Source organism: Pezoporus wallicus, unplaced genomic scaffold, assembly GCF_028554395.1.
Source record: "Pezoporus wallicus isolate ANWC-B61680 ecotype Strahan unplaced genomic scaffold, APGP_CSIRO_Pwel_v1 contig_8013, whole genome shotgun sequence".
NCBI classification, from domain to species: domain Eukaryota; kingdom Metazoa; phylum Chordata; class Aves; order Psittaciformes; family Psittacidae; genus Pezoporus; species Pezoporus wallicus.
Genome location: NW_026636761.1, coordinates 893,864 through 907,576, shown reverse-complemented (window position 1 = coordinate 907,576; position 13,713 = coordinate 893,864). Strand labels below are relative to the sequence as shown.

Sequence of the window (13,713 nt, the reverse complement as noted above, 5' to 3'; positions counted from 1 at the left end):
AACAGGGAGCACAGCGAGGAGGAGGAGGAGGAGAGGAAGGCTCTCAGCACGGCTCCGCTGCATTTTGCTGCTCTTCCCTCCCCAACCAGACCCACTCGGATCCACGCTGGGCTTTCACCATCCAAAAGCTGCAACCTTTCCCAAACCCCTTGGCTCGGGACAGCACAACCCAGGCTCTGCTCGCTCCCAGCCTGGGGATCCGCATTCATTTCTGCTCAGGATGAGCCATGCTCTGGCTCAGCACCTGCAGATATTCAAAGCCTTTCATTTCTTCAAATCCCTTTAAGGTTTTGCAGAAAGAAGCCCCAAGTGGGGCTTAGCATCTGCAGGGCCCTGATAACCAGGCACAGGCGAAGGATGCTTCTCACCAGCCAACCCAAGGAGGAGCTGCTACAAGGTGTGGGGCTCAGTTCTGCCCCTGGCTCCCCGCAAAGACTCAAATGGGGGATCAAGTCCAAAAACTGACCCCAAAACAACCCGGCCTGAGTGGGCTCTATGGGAGCAGAGCGGGGAGGGGGACAGCCAGGACCCTGCCACGCTTTTCTGCTTGCTACAGCAGCGATGGGGAGCAGAACCCCTGCCCTGTCCCCAAGGGACACCATCAGACTGCCCGAGGACAGCAGGAAAGCTCCCAGCATCCCTGTTTCCAGGGCAGCTTAAGGCACAGGGAGATCAAAGGCTCATCTTCCCTGCGTGCTTCTCCTTTCCTTTAAGCCTTCCCCACCTTGGATCCTGTGCTGGACAAGCCCCTTCCTCCCACTGGGCGAGTCCCTGTCTGCCTGTCCTGGCAGGAAAACAGGGACCAGTGATGTGTTCGGGATCACCGCAGCTCCCCCTCTGCCAAAGATGCTCCTCTGAGCCTGCAGACAAGGACGAGCTCCGAGCGCAGGCACCAGCTCCACCGGCTCCATCCCTGCCCACAGGCTGGATGCTCAAACCATGCCATGAGGATGCTCAGTGGTGGCATTTCCCAGCCAGCACAAGAGCAGGAGCCCCCCAACAGCTTCCAAGGATCTCCCTGTGCACCTCAGGACCCCTGTGCGCAGGCAGGGAGCAGAACACCCGTGTTTGCTTTCTGTCCATCGGTTCCTATGGATGAGCTGTAGCCGGGTTTTCTAGCGCTCACCTTCAGGACAAGGAGCACACGGAGCCGTGTGTCTGGGTGGGAAGGCTCATCCCTTCCCTGGCCCCCTCCACCAGTAGTTTTCAGTGCTGGGGAGGGGATGCGGGATGCTGTACGTGCAGCTTGTCGGTAGCACACCCTTGTGTACCTGCCCCTGTCCCCCAGGACTCCCTCATGACTCTGTTTTGACTTGCACGAGAGGTATTTCATCCATGCCAAGATGCAGGATTTCCCAGGATTATTCCCGAGGGCCGCAGCCCTGAATTAGGCTAAACCCATCCTCGGTGACACCTCCCCGGGGAGGGATGGCTCGGGAGGGGGGTGGTCCAGGACCTGGCCACGTACGTTCTGATGGAGCCCTGGGCCAGGTCGTGGTGTGTAGCAGTGCTGTGAAGTCTAGGTCGTGTGTGAGTGGTGTCCAAAGCTGTACATGTGGACTTTCTAAACTCCTTAATAAAAGGAACTCATCGTTAGTTGGTGTGGTGGCAGCTGTGCCCGTGGAGGAGCCCGTTGTGGTGATGGCAAAGGGAACAGCACCGCGTTACCGCAGCTCCCACCGTGATACGGGTGATACTGGGCTCGCACATGGCATCCAAGCACCATCCCGTCATGGGTCTGGCCTGACAAAACCCCTCTGTGTGCTGCTGGGAAGGGCTGGGGAGACCCAACAGGGCAGGGATGGGGCAGTGGAAGCAGCCCCGGGGGATGCTGCAAGGTGCCAGCGTTGGGGACCACACTTTAGCACGGGGGACTGCGTGCGCTGGCCAAGGAGGGTGGGAGCACTGGGGCTTGTCTGTGCAGCGCCAGGCCCTAAGGAGGTTTGGGGGTTCAGGGTTCTCTGTTAGTGCTGTGCACCCGCCACACTCACACACACATCTGGCACCCCCAGCACCAGACAAGGGGATGGAGGGTGCTGCTACCCCCAGACAAAACCCTCCCTCCCACCAGCATCCCCATCAGTTACCGGTGCCTCCGCTCCAGCACAGCACACGCAGCCTCTCCTCTAAATGAGACAGCAAACGAGGGAGGTGCTCTAATTAGCACCCGAGTTCCCATTGTGGCGGCTCCACCAGCCCGGCCCCCTGTCCCCCTCCCCAGCAGGGCCACACACTAAGGGGTCACACAGCCATTAGCACCAGCGGGTATTTAATGGCCAGCAGTGCGGGCTGGGCAGCTCAGTCTGGGCACAGAGTGGGGCCGGTGGAGCAGTTCTGGGGCATTGCCCGAGGCGAAGAGGTGAGTGTGTGGGTCCGGGTCTGGGTCTGGGTCTGCCCGTGCTTTGCATCCTTACCTTGATGGGCAGTGCGGGAGGCAAAGACTGGTGGGAGGCAGCAAGGGGCGATGGTCTGGACACCCACTGGTACCCCTGATGGGATGGGACTCGGCAGCACTGATTGCTTGCTCCCCACTCTGGGTGCACCCAGCAATTTGGGTCCATGAAGGGCAGCTGCGTGGGAAGAGGGAGGTAACAGAAAGGCAGATAAACAGATCATGGGAACGTTTTTAACAACACAGCAATTAAAATTAACGATTATTTGACTTTACTGGATCACCTTGGCCGTGTACTTCAGGAATACCTAGTCATTCATAGACTAAACAAGGGATTCTAATAGGCAACAGGCAGATGCCGGTTGGATCATCATGCTCCTGCTTGGAATTAGCTCTCAATTTACAGCCTATACTTTCAAATTATAGACCTTCAAAGGCTAATCTAGAGGAAGACAATAATCGTTGCAGGCAGAAGGTATGAACCAGGCAGGGAGCACCCCACAGTGAAGCCCCAGGGGCAGAGAGGTTGCTGGGAAGGAGGGAACAGGGTCTTGCGCTCAGCTGTGTCCAGCGCAGAAGCAAGGAGCACCCACAGCATCCCTCCATCAGCATAAGGCAGACACCCTGCGGTGTCCCCATCACCTGCGGTGACATTTTAAGGCAAAATCTCCAGCAAAAAGTAATAATAATAATAATTAAAACCCCCATTGCCCCTCGCTGAGACCTGCGGGAGGAGGAAGGGGCAGCAGAGCAGCCCTGCCTGCGCTCAAGGTCATCCCAGCATCGTTCCATGCCGCGCTGCTCAGCACCTCCAAGCCCCATAAAGCAGAGGGATGTCGAGCACCTTCCTCCACTCTCGCATTAGGAAGGCATTGCAGGTAGGACCTGCACACAGGGAGGATGAGCCTGGCTCAGGTGAATGCACTTAAGTCCTCCCTGCAGTGCTTCTGAGAGGAATGAGCAGCTCTGAAACCCATCAACCTGAGTGGTAATAGCCCGGCTCAGCCAGCCCCATCCTGGCTGTGAACCAGGGGAGTCGCAGCAGGGAGCTGATAAAGATGAATGGGAGGAGGTCTGAAGGAGGCAGAGGAAAGGCAAAGGGGGCTCAGACCCTAATGCCAGCATCCCTGCTGCAACTGGGTGCTGGTGTAGAGGAGCAGTGGGTGCTGGAGGGGTTTTCTTGCTGGGGTGTGGGATGGGCACATGCGCCAGCCAAGGCTTTGGCCGCTGCCTGAGGATGCTCTGTGCTTACTGATGTCTGCCCTTCCTCCAGATGACAGCCCCCTTCTCGCTGTCCGGCCTCTTCCTCCCGAGCCTGGGGACCTGCTTCCCCCGCAGCCGGCCGCAGGAGCGGGGACCCCGGGGGGAACGGACCCTGCTCGGTCCCAGCGGGCGGAGCGAGGAGCGGAGCGCGCTGCTGAGCATCGCCCGGGAGCTGCGGGGCGATGGAGGGGAAGGGACCGGGCAGCGGCCGGGCCGGCAGCGCGGCTCCGAGCTCCGGGCCGGGGGGGAAGCGCAGCGGAACGTGGCCCAGGAGCTCAACGGCTGCAGCGGGAGCAAAGGGGACTTCACCTTGGGCTTCACCTTCCGCTTCGGGAGATGAGCGCCTGGACTCGACGTCCTCCGGGTCACCCAGTCCCGTCCTTCCCTTCCGTCTCATCTGGGTTTGCTTGGGCAGAAGGGTATGGGGAGGGGAGTGTTTGCTGCTTGGGGAAGGGGAACAGAGTGTGTGCTCCGCTTGCAGCCCTGCTCCAGCCCTCCTGTTCCATCCGGAGCCAGTGCAATGGAAGATGAGGAGGGTGCCTTAAGAAGAAGCCCCTGTCACACGTAGCCTTGTCTGCGGCACAGGGATGCTGCACCAGGACAGGCAGAGCTGGCATGGCCACAGAGGGGCCGAAGGGTTACAGCAGTGCTGATGGTGCCGGTATCTGTGGTACAGGGCTGTCGGGAAGGAGCAGGACCCTCAGAGCTCTCCACAGAGCTGTGGCGTTGCTGCTCTCCTGCCTGCTAAGGAAAAGTCCCTCTGGCAGCAAATTCTGCTTACTGTCAAGATGCTGCTCACACGAGCTCCTGCGTGCGAGCCAGTGGGCTGAGAAAATCCTGTCCTTGGAAACCCCTGCAGGGAGCACAGAAATCTGCCCTGGCATCCCCAGTCCTGCTGCAGCCCCACTGCCTGGCCCAGGACCTGTCAGAGCGACCAGGGTGAGGGGGTGATGACTGACCTTCAGTGTCCTTGTCACATCACCCAGCACTTGCCCTTCCTGGTGCCTTATCACCACTTGTTCCTGCTGTAATCCCTGCAGTAACTTGGGTGCAGAGGAGCTGAAACAAGGACCTCTGCACCTCCCCAGGACCACAAATGGGTGCTCGGTGTGCTCCTGCTCTCCAGTCCCCTCCGCTGCCAACAGTGCAGCTTGGGGACGTGTGAGCCCCAAAATCCAGCAGAGGATAAGCCTCATCTTCAGCCTTCTCCTCCTCTGGACAGATTTAGCTCTGCCAATGCCAATGACGACATTTGCTTTTGTGCCTGCCACTGCAGGCAAGAGATATTAGTAATCAGAGGTCTAACTACCTGGTTTGCAGGCACTAACAGCAAGTTAGACACCAAACGACTGCTAATACTTCATTGCAGGCACAGAAACGAAGCAGGGCAATGATTTGCAAGAGCTAAATTGCACCCTCAAAATCAAAGACTGTGGCAAGACTTGGTTGGGGGGGTGGGGGTTGGAAATCAGGCTCCAAGACACGCATTATAAAGTCCATCAGTAGACAGACCACTTAATACAGCACTGCTGGGCCAGGGCGAGCTGCTCTAGCAGCGGGAGCGGTGTGGGACTGAAGGGGGAATGGATGCAAGCTGGAACCTGCAAGAAAACACCAGGTCTAGGGAGGAGTGATGGAGGCAGGGGCTGGTGAAGGGACCTACATGTGGGTCACAGCCCCATGGGCATGAAATGGGAGGGAGTCCAGGAATAGAGGTGATCAGGGTTTGGTCTTTGCATGAGGATGGTGCTGGCTGTGATGAGAGGAAGGGCATTTCCCTTCCCCTGCATCCCTGCTGCATCTCGCACCATGGGGACCACAGCAGCGACCAACAAACCCAGTGGCACCCGGGGGGGGGGCTGAACCCACCCTGGGCACCCCAATCCCAACCCTGATCCCTCCCAGCTCCCACCAAAGGCTGTGGGTCCAGGGGACGCAGGCGCAGCGGAGACAGGAACGTTATCGATGTTTCTATGGCAACATCTCTTCCCCCCCCCCCTTTCTTTTGAGCATTCAAACCATCAATAAGCATGCATTGATCAATTTTACCCTGCGCTGGAGCTGGGGAGGGGAGGGATGGGAGGGAGGGAGGGCAAAGAGCTCCGGAGCAACACTGGGTTAGCAAAGGCGGGTAAATCCCTGGCTTTGCCGTGATGGATCGCTGCAGGGAAAAGTGGCACCGTGCGCTGTGGGAAGGGAAAGGAAACCTGCTGGGTGATGGTGGGGCCTGGGGGGATGCCTGAGCTCCTGCTCTTAAGTCCAGGGGAGGAATAGGGTCAGAGCAGCGTGATAAAACCATATGTATAATGAGGCTCTGATTGAAGCACAACCACCCTCTGTATAACTTATTCATAAGTAAAAGCCAGAGCTTCCCACAGCGCTTACCTGGTATCTGGAACAGAGCAGGACTCAGCCCAGGCACCCCAGGGCTCCTTGATGGGCATAGGGATGCCATGGGGATGGTGCCATCATCCTCCTTACCCTGGCGGGGGGGGGAAAGGGGCACTCCTTGGGATGGCCGATGGGAACAGGCAGCGCTCCAGGCTCTTCACTGCTGCTCCTTGGTGATTGAGGCTTGGTGGAGGAGAAGGTAAAAGTGAATGGAAAATAACTGCCTGGAGCCTGGGGGTGTTGTCTGGGAGGAGGGAGAGGGAGAACACACCAGGAGTGACCCCTGGGAGGCTGGAAAGCCCATCCCTGCATGCCGGACATGGATAGTTCCCATTGGAACACACACCCCTCTCAGATCCCTTTGTGGGGCAGCCCCCAAGGAAACACCCAGGCCCCCAACACCTTTGAGTGGAGAGCTCAGAACCCACCTGCACACAGAAGGAGCCAGATTAGTTGTGACATGGTCACACAGGCAGCAGTGTGGACAAGGCAGGGCAAGGCCACTGTCATGCAAACAGCCCACAAAGGGACAGCACCAGGTAGCATTGGATGCTTCTACACATGGCCAGTGGGTTCAGCCATGCAAGGACCGATGCAGACACTTGGTGCCATCACACCACTGCTGGGACCCTCTATAAAACACTGCTGTCCTTCCCTGACCAGAGCACAACCTTGGTCCTTCCCCTGGCCCTATCTCCACTCATCTGCTCCATCCCCATAGGCTGCTCCCCACCCCAAGCAGCCCTGCAGCACTATACACACTCATACAACAGCAGCAGCAAATCTCAGAAACCCAAGTGGATCCTCTGTAGAGAAAGAACACGATTTAATCATGTCCATGGGACTCATGAAGTGGGTAATGCATCATAAATGGGTCGTTCAGCACTGCAGCTTTGGGAGCAGGGGTAGGACCTCTATCAGCACACTGGATGTTAGGACAAACACAGCCTTCGACAGGGGGGTGATTGCTGGGGAAGCACTTCAGTGTAGCCTGGGTCGTAGGTACGCTTTCTGCTGAGCTGGATCTAGCCCTGATAAAACACCAAGCAGCACTTCAGGGCGATAGGTTTGAGCCTTGCCTAAACAGTCAAAAGACTTGCAGGGCTGGTCCTAACCCACAGTTTCAGGGCACCAACAGCACTGCCAAGGCATCAGGACTGACCAGAGAGGAAGGTTTATCCAGAAGCATCATTCTCAGCAACCCACCCAAGCCAGGAACCACACCTGGACCAGCAGCCATGCGCTTTGAGATGCCAGTGTGACACCTGGAACCACCTCTTCCAGGGTGACACAGCCTTTAGGTCTATTTTCCTCTCTTTTCAACCATGCAAGAATTAATGTCAGGGAAGGAAGAGGCTATTAGCTGACCCCCAATCATCCCTGGGCCAGGCAGCACGCTGGTCCAGCAGCATCTCTATGAGACACCAACCCATCCTTAATAACTTTCTTCTCCTTTTGAGAGAAAGCGTGAGCATAAAATACTGACCACACTTTACATCTTGTGACAAGCAACTTCTCAACAAAAGGCAGGATGACATTAAAGGAAAACTTGACAGAATGAACATTGTAATTTCAAAGACATGAAAAACCAAAACAAAAACACGACAGCTATTTTTCCTCCAGAGCACTCTCACTTTTAAGCTCAATAGCCTTGAAAATTGGAGCAATCAAACTGTTAAATGCATTGATCTGTTAAATCAACTCCTACTGTACTCAGCTAAATTTAGCCTTTAATCCCACTCCCAACATTGCAGATCCAGGGCTTTCCCCAGCCCCATCAACTGGCCCCTGCCTGCCCATGCAACCATGGTCTGGTCCCTGAGCACACCGAGATGGAGATCATGGGGAGCAGTTGTATTTAGGGGCAGGTTAAGCTTCATCTTCCCTCAGCCCACCACTATTCAAGGCTTTACACTATAGCTGCATGTAAAGGGCAGCCTGGACATTGTTCTTTACCAGGGTCACAGTCACAAAACCACCAGGAACCCCCTGTAGCTCTGCATGGAGATCACCAGATACTACCACAGTGCTGAGAGGCAGCCTGAGCCTTGCCAAGTGCAGCCCATTTACTGCGTTTATGATTGCCAACAGCATCCTCCCGCTCCTCTTTCCATCTTCTTCAGGCTCATTTAGAAATGGCTCAATGCAATTGCTGTCACAAGCAAGACCAGGTTTCCAATGAGCCTTGTTCCCATTGACGAGCAAGCAGTTCCCTGTGCCAGGACAGACTTATTGAGGGGATTAGAAAACAAACGAGCAGGGTTATAACCCTAAACCATCACTGAGTAACTGCAGGACCTCGGGCACACCATTCACCATCTGCCCTTGTTCCCTTCTCATCCTTTTTCCATCTTTTGCATCTTTGTTAATCAAGGCAGTACCTCATTTCAGAGCCTGCTTAGTACCTGGATATGTCCTTCCCTCAAGATTTGCTGGGAAGGCTGAAGGTGATGTGAAAACAGGAAATAAGCGTGGACAACCAGAAATGAGGGAGGGAGCAGCCAGAACTGTCTGAGGAAAGAAACCACAGATCATTTTATAGCAGAAGAGGAAAATACAACAGCAGCTGAATTGTGGAACACAAACAGTTATCAGGAAGATGAACAGCCCCATCCCTAGCAGTGTTCAAGGCCAGGCTGGATGGAGCTTGGAGCAACCTGCTCTAGTGGAAGGTGTCCCTGCCCGTGGCAGGGGGTTGGAACTGGAGGAGCTTTAAGGTATTTTCCGACCCAAACCAGTCTGTTATAACAATTTATGCTGAAAAGTTTAAAGTCAAATCTCTGATTTAAACCTCACCAAAAACAAGAGCAAAGTGACTCAAAAGAGATGACGACGCAGTCTTTATTCTGTGCATCTTATTTCTCTCCTGACTTTTCAGGGCCAGATCAAAAAGGACACGGAAAAGATGCTGCTGTCTAGCTCTTGACCACCTACACAGGGAAGCTGGTTTTGGACAGAGTCTAAGGGGAGGTACCAGGGTTAGAAGAGGCTTCCAACAGACAAACGCAGGTTTTCCTCAACATTGATTTATTTTTAAATATACTACGCAAGAGAGACTGGAATAAAAAATAAATCAAAACAACGAAAGAGAGAGAGAGAGAAAAGGAAGAATTGAAAGTCGTGTACAGAAACAATCCGTACTGGACCAAATTCAAGGGGAAACAGCCCCCTTAGGTATCACAGAGACGAAGGACAGAGCTATTTACACACTGTAAAAAAGACAAGTCTACAAAAGTGTGTAATAACGAGATACAAATGTATAATATAGTGGCACAATATGTTATCAAAGTAAAAACAGTACCTCCAGGAAAGAGACAGTCCAAGGGTTGGGCTGGGGTTTTTCTCCTTACATTTTTCAAGGCAGCCTGTGGCAGAAGTGTGTATTTTCCTTTGACCATTTGTCATGTGTTAAGTCATGGCTGTTTGTGAGGGCGAGAAATGGCGTGAACACACACGAGTGAACTACTAGAAATCATATACAAAAACAGTCCCAAAGAGAACAGCATAAAATACAATTGAAGGCAATTAGTGTTTAAGATACACAAGAGGGGTCACAAGAGTTATAGGGGAACAGGAACATGGAAAACGCTTTTTTTTTCCTCATGTTTGGAACTGTTAAGAGGAGTTAAATTGCACTGTTAATAGCCCTAAACCTTGCTCTTTCACCATTGTCCCAAGTCACAGTTAGTTCCCAGTCTTGTTGCATTAGTTGGGAAGGTCACAGGACCTTGGAAAGGAAGCCCAGGAGTCCTGCTGTCAGCGTTTTGTGGCAGTTTCCTTGGGAGATGCACCTACGAGAAGCCTCTGCAGTCTTCACAGATCCTTGTTTGATGCTGGATGGAACTGCACCGGCATGAGGGTAGTGACGGTTTTAACCCCAAAGTACTGGCATCTTCATTGGCACAGGCAAGGAGGCATCAGGGCCCCTCAAAGGACAGGTCTCTGTGGCAGGGCAGCAGCCAGGTCTCACCTCCCCTGCCAGAACAAAGAGCTGGAAAGTCAATGAGAGAATCAGCAGTTCTCACCCATTCGTGATGGGTGAGCTCAGCTGAAACCAGTGCTAGAGGCACAGTGGTGTCTCTGAATCCATCCTGAGCCACCTCCCCTGCTGCAACCCTCTGGTCCTCCAGGGAGCAATGCCTTGCTCAGCACCATCCTCCTGCTCCCCGGTCTCTGCAACCCTCCACCCCAAACACCAGCCTGGTTAACACTGGATATCACAAGAGTGTGACAGCACATCCTTCTTCAGACCTTCAGTGGTCTCTTTTCACTACCAAGGGAGATCCACAAAGAGGCTCCTGTGCCACTACATCGGCAAGTGCTGCCTGCAACATTTTGAGCCCAAGCAATTCATCTCAACAGCATAAAGAAATTAATGAAAACAAAACACGAAGGGCATCAGGTGGAATCAGAGGGAGAATCTGAGCAAACATCACTTGTAGCACTCTGTCATTAAAACTCCCCTTACATTAACCATTTCCCCCCTTCCCTCCTGAGCACCAAATCTGTTGCATTAATGTCAGGCAGACATCAGACTTGGGCCAGGCACACCTGCTGCAGCTCTCCCAAGTAACACAGTGGGTATATTGCTATTCAAACACTCATCCATGTGTACAGTGGGGCAGAAGGAGGGGATGAAAATGCATTAGGAAGTTCCTCCTGAGGAGGATGGCATCTCAGTGTCCATCAGTCTGGCTTCAGTCCTAATGGTCTGTCCAGAGCAATAAAATATTACTAAAAAGGCATGGTGTGACATCAGCATTTAGACTTGTAGTCCACAAGGCAAGAACTCCACAGATAAGACGATTACAAGTATAAGAAACACAGGGAAACTGAGTTAAGAGGGTGGAAAGTGCCTCTTGAACACAGCCCTGCCCTTTGGAGCTGGGGCATCCATTCACAGTCTGTGTCTTTCTCACAGCCCTAAGCTGAACGCCCACAGTCCTTTGCCAGTCCACATGTCGCTCTCTCCACAGTTGGCTTTGGCCCATGGTGATTTTATGTTATTATTATTATTATTTTGGTTTTTAACCTGGTTTCTGCTACCTCTGAACAATGTCACTGATTTCTTTCACTGAACTGAGAAGTTTGCTAAAGTCCTGGGTGGCTGCAGGCCCGCTGCCAGCCGTTGCTGGGCAGATCTGAAGCTCCCGTAGGTTGTTCTCCAGCTTATTGATGGCCTCCCGAAAGGCAAATTTGTTCCTCATCTGCTGAATGGAGTCCACGTAGCTCACGCAGAAGGTGTAGAGGTTCTTGCCAGCCTCCAGGACAGCGCTGTGGCTTGCCATTTGTTCAGAGTTCTTGCTGATGGCGATCCGCAGGGCCTCCGTGCTTTCCAACACCACCCCTTTAGTGATGGTGCCACTGGCGATCCTCTCCGGGGGCTGCCGGGTCTTTCGCAGCGAGACCCTGGTGGATATGAGAGGGATGAAGGCTGTAGATGATGGCTGGTCCCCACCTGAGGCAGAGGGTACTGCTGAGGAAGAGGCAGCTGGGGTTGCCGTGCTCATCAGCAGCTTTGTAGAGGACTGTGGCTTTGGTACAGAAGGGATCCCCAGCTTTTTCACACCTTCCCCTGACTGGTTTGGCTTGACAGCATCACTGCCTGCAGCCTCTCCAACCTGAGTCAACTGTTTGGATTTCGGCCCAGACACCACCTCTGCTGCTGCTTCATGGCTGGGATTGTGAGAAACCTTCCCAGGCTTGCTGACGGAGGATGAAGAGAGCGGAAGTGGAGGTGCTGGTTTCAGCTTCGACAACTTCCCTTTGTCCTTCCCTGCTGACTCCGAGGTCTGCTTGAGCCTCCTCAGTCGTGGCTCCTCAGAGGAAGCCTTGCTGGCACCCACGAACCCAGCAGGGCTGGGTTTGGCAGCAGAACCTTGGTCCATCGTCACAGTGGTACCTAAGGCACTGGATTTGACTCCATCATCCTTGTGGAGCACGCTGGAGGAAGGAGGGGCAGCAGGTTGCCTACGGCCAAGTTTTGGCGTCAGGGAGGGAGGGCTGGAGCCAGGGCTCGACTCTGCATCTTTGAACACATCATCCGTGGTCTCTTCATTTTTCTTAAGCAGCCTTGGAGGAGGGGTCACTGTTCCCCTGACAGCAATGTCAGTCTTGGTCTCATTTGCCCGCTTCCGAGGCAGTGCTGGCTTCTCACTTTTGTGTCCCCCAAAAGTGGAGGAATCAAACTGGCGTCCTGTGGACTGCAAATCCCGAGGCAGAGTCACAGATTTCCACTCTGTGTCCTTTGCTCCGTGGGGCACACAGGAGGCTGAGCAGGACCTTAAGAAACGCTTGCTGGAGCTGGAACTACTCTCCTCTTCACCAGCCACCCCTTGACTGCTGCTCATCGTGCTGGACTTCTTCCCTAAATGGGGAGATAGAAATCCAGAGTTCCCAGGGACAACCCCGTTGGTGACACCAGCCCCATTGCTTGGGCTCTGGAACTTGGAGGGGTCAGCTGGGTCTGCAGGGGGTGCAATGAAAGCTCCATTGCCAGGATCCCTGCACTCCTCCTCCCCACCTGCCCTGCGGTCTGAGTGGCCATCCATCTCTCTGAAGGAACTGCTCCGTTTCGGAGGGGTAGGGGCAGTCTTCTTCTTCTTCTTGATAAGGGCACTGAAGAGGTTGTGCTTCTTGTCTTTTGGAAGCAGCCTCTCATCTTCATTCAAACTGCTCTCCAGGGCCACCCTCTCCTTCCGTGGGAGTAAGGGGGAAATAGCAGGTTCATGATCCAGAGGATCTGCAAGGGACAGAAAAGAGTCTACTGAGTGCTGCTTCAAGAGCCACAAAAATCAGTTTTCTTCCAGGATGAAACCACTGCAGCACCTCCAAAAGGTGCAGGTTCTGTGAAGAGAGACAACTTCAGACCATGAGTAAAGCAAGTACAGCCACACTCAAGCCTGCACTGAACGTGGTCCCTAATCCTGTATACATTCACTTCTAAGGTGGCTTCTACAGGATTTGGCTGCCAAACTACTTTCCCTGTAGGCTTCTGATTTAAACAGCGACAGACAAACACGAAATGTTTATGTTCAGATTTCCACCCTCATATCTGGAGACTTGTCTAAACATCACACTGTGAAGAAGATAAATATTAAGAGACTTTCAGTCCCTGAGCTGTTGCTGTCTTTCGAACAGCTGACCATCTGAATTAATAAGACATCTCTGTAACCCACCTCCATCCCCAGCCTCCTTGGGCATTTAAATTCTGATACTCCTAACCTCTTTTCCTAACATTATCCTTTGTGGGGAATGGAAATAACTTTTTCACAAGCAGGAATCATGGCACCCTTTGACAGCTGAACACTGCAGGTCCTACCACCATGACGATGGCCAGCTTCGTGCAATAACGGACGGAAGTGGCAATAGCAGCCTCCTCCAGCAGCACTGCTCCAAAAGGAAATGATGGGTGACCCTTTCTCCACTTACAAGAGGTATTTAAAAATGAATAGTGGCTTATAATAAATTTATATGGAGTCCTGAAGGTCCCTGTATTTGACTGACAGGGGGTCTCATGCCCAGACCAGGCACTCAGATGGCATTATAATTCAGAGGAGCAATGCCTTCAGGGCACATAGACATTACAGCTCAACTAGGCAGCAAGAAGGCAGATGAGGCAGAGTCATAGGGGAGAAGGAGGATGCTTCTTAGTCACATATTGGTGA

General features: G+C 53.5%; 1 protein-coding gene across 2 annotated transcripts in view; it reads right to left on the bottom strand.

The window, feature by feature from the left end:
* Window positions 1-9,283: 9,283 nt before the first annotated feature.
* The window catches only part of ABL1 (ABL proto-oncogene 1, non-receptor tyrosine kinase), a 78,472-nt gene continuing 74,042 nt past the window's right edge, over window positions 9,284-13,713 (bottom strand). For both annotated transcript variants that reach the window (XM_057401545.1, XM_057401546.1), the window contains exon 11: window positions 9,284-12,788. In XM_057401545.1, the coding sequence (XP_057257528.1) occupies window positions 11,089-12,788 (1,700 nt within the window). In that variant the 3' untranslated portion in view covers window positions 9,284-11,088. The remainder of the gene's footprint in view (window positions 12,789-13,713) is intronic.